The sequence below is a fragment of the Phyllostomus hastatus genome, unplaced genomic scaffold, assembly GCF_019186645.2.
Source record: "Phyllostomus hastatus isolate PE091 unplaced genomic scaffold, TTU_PhHast_1.1 phas_contig_236, whole genome shotgun sequence".
NCBI lineage: Eukaryota > Metazoa > Chordata > Mammalia > Chiroptera > Phyllostomidae > Phyllostomus > Phyllostomus hastatus.
Window position 1 is genome coordinate 576,790 of NW_025333779.1, and position 7,355 is coordinate 584,144.

At 42.0% G+C, this 7,355-nt stretch overlaps 1 protein-coding gene across 1 annotated transcript; it reads left to right on the forward strand.

Moving 5' to 3' along the window:
- Positions 1-486: 486 nt before the first annotated feature.
- LOC123817912 (carcinoembryonic antigen-related cell adhesion molecule 21-like) lies at positions 487-6,602 on the forward strand. The gene is made up of 3 exons (XM_045837699.1): positions 487-643; positions 2,330-2,680; positions 6,196-6,602. Exons 1-3 carry the CDS (start codon positions 580-582, stop codon positions 6,474-6,476), a joined length of 696 nt encoding a protein of 231 aa, XP_045693655.1. The 5' UTR covers positions 487-579; the 3' UTR covers positions 6,477-6,602.
- Positions 6,603-7,355: the final 753 nt, after the last annotated feature.

Genomic DNA, 7,355 nt, shown 5'->3' on the forward strand with positions numbered 1-7,355 from the left:
ATTACCTAGAGATCTGCTGAAGCTTCATTTTTAAGATTTCACCAGGAAATGGACATGTTGAAAAAGTTTCACAGAAGATCTAATGCACAGGATGTGTGACATCATTTTGACAGCTTTTTTCAGAGTTAGCTCTAGAAATCCTGCTCTGAAGGGAAAAATCAAATGTGAAAGAAAGAAGACTGTGGGGGAGGCTATTGTACACCTCAGAGGGAGCTGTGGGAAATGCTTGAAACCCACACACTCCAGGCTTTTGCTTTTCATAACACAACATGGGATTGGGTGTTTGTGTATGTGTGGTATTGAGAGACCTTAGAAGTTCCCAGGGAACAAAAATATAGGGGAGCATTACTGGTTAAAAGGTACAAGGGTGGCAAAAAGGAGGGCTGGGAGAGGGAGGGTAATGTGCACAAACCCCGCCCCTAGCCCACATGACAAGAATAGTAACATGCCCCAGAATAAAACTCAGCACAAATGTAGGATACACAGCACATTGCACCATTCTAGACAGAGGTGCCTGTGAGCCTTACACAACCACAAGCTTCTCTCAAAGAGGCAGCCACAGAAGGGACAACATACACCATGGGGTCTCTTTCAATCTCTACCCACAGAGGATTTGTCCACTGGCAAGGGCTCCTGCTGGTTGGTAAGTAGGAGACAATTCCTTGGGGTAGACTAAGGATCTGACACAGAGTTTGGCTGAGATCTGCTGAAGAGACCAGTGCTCTGAGAAAAGAGGGAGGCTTCTGATTGAACCTGAAGCTGAAGGACAAAGGAGCAGAGTAAGATGAGGAAGGGGGCTCATCTAGAGGGATATCTCATAATCTGGAAATGGAGAGATGTGGTGGGGGGAGGCCTCTGCCTGCAGGGCCCCTCTTCTAGCACAGATGAGAATAAGTCTACCAAGACATAATCTTCTTTGGGAGGAAAGGTGTCTCATCTCTCACAGGAGAAGGACCAAAAGCCTTTTCCTCAACGGCTTTTATTGGGTTCCTTTACACAGGAATTCAGGTGAAGCTCATTAATCATTGCCAAGAAGTAAGGATCAAAAAAATAGATAACAAAGAGCTCTGAGGACCTATTTTGAGTCAGGGTCAGATAGCTGAAGAGCTATAAAACTTTGAGGAACAAACTTACTCCTTCTTTGGACCCTTATCAGATAATTGAGAGCATTCTAAACAAAGCAGGTTTCACAGGGTTTTACATATTCTTTCTTAGGCCTGACCACCTGGGAAACCTGCCCTTTCCAGCACAGGGCTACACCACCCTCTGTCATTGTTTCAGGTTTAGGTGGAGCAAGGGAAGTAAGGCCACCAAGAGATTAGGAGATTTTCTCACAGACAATGAGGACTCAGACTATGACAAAGCTGAGGGGTGAGGGTCCATCATCCCCTTTTGCTGTACTCACCTAAGTCCTTCCTTGGGGGCCTCCCATGTGATTGTGCCTGTCTTAGGTCATTCCCCCCTTGGGGAATCTTACCTATCATTAGTTAACTGACCAAGCATTGGAGGCCTGGCAGGATGAAGTAAAAGGAGCAGAAGTGGTGCTCCTGCCAGGGTGATAAGCTTTTGTCTCCTTGGTGGCTTATGGTCCAAGGTAGCTCCCTCAGCCTTAGCGTTGGCAGAGGTTACAGCTTCTGAAACCAGGCAGAGTGGTTCCCAAAAATGAGAGGTAGAAAACCCTCATTTGCTGTGCATTTCCTGTTATATGTCATGCTGACATACAGATGTATCAGGAAGCACCAGAAAAATTTAACAAGGAGTGTTAGACATTGTCTTTATCACCAACCTTTGTAATGGGCCAATAAATCCCAGGATGTACAGGACACTGGAATCACGAATTGACTCACCCTAATGTATTTCCAGGCTGTTGCAGTCACTGGAGGTAGAAGACGAGACAAGCCCTGTTCTCATGGAGCCCATGTAGTATCTAGGAGAGAGGGACAAGGATGTATCTAGATGGGTCAGGGATCCACAATAGCCAGGAAAAAAGGGAGTAGGGGCAGGTAAGAAAGTGAAGGCAAAGAATCTTTAGATAAGATGGTCATCAAAGATGCCTTTCAAAAATGCCTGTGAGTACCACGTGGTGTCTGAGCACAGTGAAGGGGTAAGCAAGAGAAACATCTAGGAAAGAGTATTTGAAACTAAAATAATTAAAGCTTCAGAGGTGCTGAAGTAAAAAAGGCCATGTCTCTGACCTTGACCTGAGAGAAACAAACTCACCTATAGACCAAGGCTGAGACATAAACAGACTTGCTCAGGATTCAGGGACTCATCTTTCCATCCGAAAATGTAGATACTAATAATGATGCTTTTTTTTTAAATTTCCTAGTCTCACTCTTCAACTTCTGGAGCCACCCCACCACAGCCCAAGTGGCAGTTGAGTCAATTGATGCTCTCGAGGGGATGGATGTGGTTCTGAATATCCACCAGAGGCCACTGAATGCAGAATACTTCCTGTGGTTCAGGGGAACAACCGTGGACAGTTATACTAATATTGCTTATCTTGTAATAAGACCAGGAAGCCGTGTGAGAGGTGCTGTACGTAGAGAATTAAGAGTACAGGATGATGGGTCCTTGTTGTTAAAGAATGTCACCATGAACCATTCAGGATCCTACACCATAATGGTCCTACTTCAAGGCTGCCAAAAAATGATAGCATGTGGATACCTTACTGTATACCGTGAGTGATTGGTCTCTGACCTCTGGGTGTCAGGTGGGGTGAATTCAACTTCACATGCAGGACTGATGTACCCTGGACACTACCTCTATTCCTCTTGACACTTTGTTTCCGGGGTGAATTTTAGTGCTTCATGCGGCATACACAGATAATGCAGACAAACTTTCTAAGACCTCAGTTCCCTTTCGTATTTCAGCCTTGCAGACTGTCAATGAAGACAGAAGGATCGGGTTTATAGGAGTAACTTAGCAAAGGGAGACCAGATTCATTTTAGCTTCCTGAGCACCTGCCTATTCACTTGACCTTGAGATTGAATTTTGTACTTCATCAGAGAACACTCTGAGAAGTCCCCTGAAATTCTGACATAGCTCAGCCCAGAAAGTCCTCCTAAGAATCCTATCCCACTAATCTTTACTCCTAGGACCCTGGTGAGCCTGTGCTAGGTTGGGTTTGACCTCCTCAGAAGGGCTGAGTTGTAACAGTTTAATGGGTGCCCAAGTCACAAGGCTACTGAGGAAGTAACCAGTGAGGGCTCCTGACCAAGTCCTGCATCTCGCCAGAAATGGAGTTTGGTCTATCATCAACTGAGTTTTGTGTGAAGAGCAGAGGGACACAATGTCCTTGTAGAGAACTGGCTATCTTGGGGGTCTCAGGAAAGTTCAGAAGAAGGCCAGCATTCCCTAAAAGAAACTGAGAAAAAAAGATTTTCCTGAAAGCTCCTCATTCACCAGGGATTTGCCAGTGGATCTCTCTGGGAGTTGATCAATAACAGATTCCTCTTTTGAGCAGTTCTTCTATTTCGAGATTTAGATCACATCCTCTAAATATTTTACAGTCATTACACTGACACCGTGGCAGCCAAATATTCATTGAGAAGAAACTGAAAAACTGGGATATACGATCACTATGAGAGTCAAAAAGACTGTGAGCAGGTGATCAGGGCCACTAGAGTTCTGTTGTAGACACAGATTAAATTTGTCTACCTCTGGGGACTTATGAGGGAGTCTTCAGACTCCTAAACCAAAACAAAATAGTTCAGACCCTTTTCTCTTAGGTGTCTTCAGTCATAAGAATACATTTTGATCTGTGAATGGAAAAAAAATGTAGTCAATCTACTTTTACTCTAGAAAAACATTATCTTCAATAACAGAGTCACTACATAGATTACCCAGGCATCCCCCTCAAGTGGCCCATCCACACCTCCCTGCACTGGACTTGACATCACTTACTTGTTTCCTGTTCTGGTGCAGACTCTCCCAGCAGATGTAAAGGAAAGGACTTCTCTGTTTCATTCTCCACTGTACACCTGAAACCAACCCAGGAAGAACTTTTATCAAGCACTGAGTTGTTTTTGATAAGTTAGGAAGAACTAAATGGTAATTTAATGGACAAATGAATGAATGATCCACAATCTCTTCAGAGCCTGGAACCTGGATTCAGATTCCTTGGAATCCTCACCATTGGGAATGGGGTTTACTGGACCCAGGAACTAAGACCATCATCTCAGATCCTTCCTTTTCTCTAATAAAATAGGACTTGCTATTGGTCTTAGGCCCTGGAGTATTAATAATAATTTTTACATATAGAAAAATTTTAAGTTTTTTTTTCCAATTTCTGTCTCATAGTCACTGAACACAAATTGTCCACAAGTGCTAAAATTTCAGCGAGTCTATGCTTCCCATTTGCTCTAAGACACTGATTTTGCATTTGCACAAGTGCTCACCTGCCTTCAGTAGAGACAGAATGGCTTTTATGGTCAAGGGCAGAGCACATGATTCTGCTGCCATTATCAGCTTCTGCCTGTCTTTTTTCCTCTTTGCTAAATCATTTCTTGGACCCTGCTCTATCATTCATTGCGTCACTGGCTAATTTTAGTCTCATTCACCTGGAAAGGCCTGACCTATCTCTTTGTCCAGGGCCTGAGTAGTCAGCTTATCACTGGCTTGCTTCTGGTCTCTATATGTTATTTCTGCTCAAACCCAACCCAGTGTCTAGGATGTCCTGAAAAATAGTGCTTCATAGAAACACACCTCAGTTGGGCAATAGATGTCTGTGCAGCTGGAAGGAATGGCTTCTGGTGACACAGGCAACCAGAAGGTGGTCAGGGAAGAACCAGGAGAATTGCAGTGGTCTCTTTGAATCTCTTTCTTATGTCTTTCCTTAACCAACAGTAACACTGAACTGACACCTGAGAAAGTCTGTAGTTCCCCCTGACATATAGCTGGAGGAAATGCATTCTCTGAGTGCTCTGATTCCCAAACATGTTCTTGTGATATGCTGACCTGCCTTGTTAGTTCTAAGACTCAAGTTGACTAAGAGGAGAGAGGTACCAACTGTGCTTAAAGAAGCTTTTGGAGATATCAAAAGTGCCACACAGGGCATTTTTTTTTTCTCTTTCCTGCAAAGCAGAGTAAACCACAACCAACTTTACAAGCAACAAATTCAATCATGGGAGTTTTGATTTTCATTTGTGTACATAATAGTGGTGTTGAGCATTTTCTGCTGTAACTATGTGCCATCTGTATATATTCTTTGGAGAAATGTCTATTAAAGTGTTTTGTTCCATTTTTAAATAAGATCATTTGGTTTTGTGGTTGTTGTTGAATATAGATGTTTTGTATATTTTAGATATTAACTTTTAATTTTTCATATGATTTGCAAAATATCTTCTCACACTTTATGGGTCACCTTTTAACATGTTACATCTTTTTTTGATGAAGAGACTTTTTTCATTTTGAGAATATGCAAATTGTCTATTTTTTTACCTGTCTTCTTAGTGTCACATTTACAAAATCATTGCCAAATTCAATGTCATAATGCTTCCCTTGATACATTTTTAAGCATTTTAAAGGGTTAGATCTACCTTTTAGAATTTGATACGATTTGACTTATTTTTATTAGTTTTGCCTTGAATATGAAATTAATTTTTATACAATTTTGACTTAATTCTGTGTAGTATCAGTCAGGGATACACATCATTAATTTTCATGTGGATATTGGTGTTCAACACCATTCATTGTTAAGATGGCATTTTCCCAATTGAAATCCTGGCCTTTTCTCTTTTCAAAATTAATTATTTTTTATTGTTGTTCAAGTATGTCTCTCTATTTTCCTGCCACCACTTTCACCCACCCTATCTATCCCCAGCTCCAACCCACAATCCTTACCCCCTTTGGCTTTCTCCATGGGTTCTTATACATGTTCCTTGATGACCCTTTCCCTCTTGTTCCCCTGTTATTCCCCTCTTCCTTCCCCTCTTGTTACTGTCAATTTGTCTCTATTTCAGTGTCTCTGGGTATATTTTCCCTGAGGTAATCTGGGAACAGAGAGTGGTTGCAGCTCTTTCCTTAATATTGTTAACTGAACTTAGACAATTGTCCTCCAAATGCCTGGACCACACTCTGGTGAGCTTTACCTAAGTCACTGTGGCCTGTGAGTGGCTGAGGTCTCTGAGCAAGCTATGTGGCTGCATGTCTGAAGCCCATTCTCAATGAGTTACTTTCTCTGCTTCTCCACAGGACCTGTGAGTGTGCCCATCCTCCGAGCTAGCAAAACCACAGTTACAGAGAATAAAGATGCTGTGGTCTTCACCTGTGACACAAACAGTGAAAACATTGACTGGTTTTTCAAAGATGCACGTCTGCCACTCACAGAGAGAAGGAAGATGTCACTTGACCGCAGAAACCTCACCATAGACCCTGTCCTGAGATGGGATGCTGGTGTTTATCACTGTAAAGCCTCTAACCCCAGAAGTTCTGGCACAAGTGCTCCACTTAAGCTGAATGTGGAAGTTGAGTGACTCTTCTTTCCTCCTCCATGATGTTAAACTCTAAATAAAGTATTTTGGAACATCATAATTGATTCATTATGAGGGTGAATAGTTTTTAAAGATTTGCATTGAGTCAATAAACAGTAGAAAAAGTAAGCTGATGTGGTCATTATTCTTGACATAAGATAACATTTCAGACCACCCCCCACCTTGGTTTGGTTTCATGTGTACCATATCCACAGGGAGGGGTCATTGTGACACTGTGTCACTCAGGTGATGAGCAGTAGTTGTTTGATAACAAATGAGGAAAGGTAAGGAGCTTAGAGAATATGAGCTCTGTGTCTTGTCCCTGAACACATGTGGAGGGGACCTGTTGTAGACAATGGGAATGGACAAGAGGACAACAGTGTGAGTAACAGCACTAATTTTTGTGTTTTTCTTTGAGGTATCTCAAAATATTTCTAAAGTCTCTTGAGTATTCTTCCTTTTATGCCAATAAAATTATTTGCATGAGTTCAGTACATTTCTGTTCCATTCGTTAATGAGGTATATTTGGAAAATTTGGTAGTAAAACCAAAGCTTTAGTTCAAATGTTGTAGTTCACCCTGATGCCCATAGAATTTGAAATGACCTCATACTTTATAGAGCTAAGCTTGACATCTTCAGACTTTTGGTATCTCTTGCAGAAAAGACATCACCCAAAGTGAGCGAACTGGAGGTGAAGTGTTTGGGTAAAGCTTCCTAACTTCAAGAGGCTATTAAAACTCCCATCATATTTTTCATGAAAAAACCTCATCAGAGCAAACTATGGGGTGAATGTCATTTCCTCTGCACTTAGGTAACTAACTAAGCAGGCTAAATCAGGTGACACCAGCCATGTTGTAGGGTCAGGAACCCATTTCTCCCTTA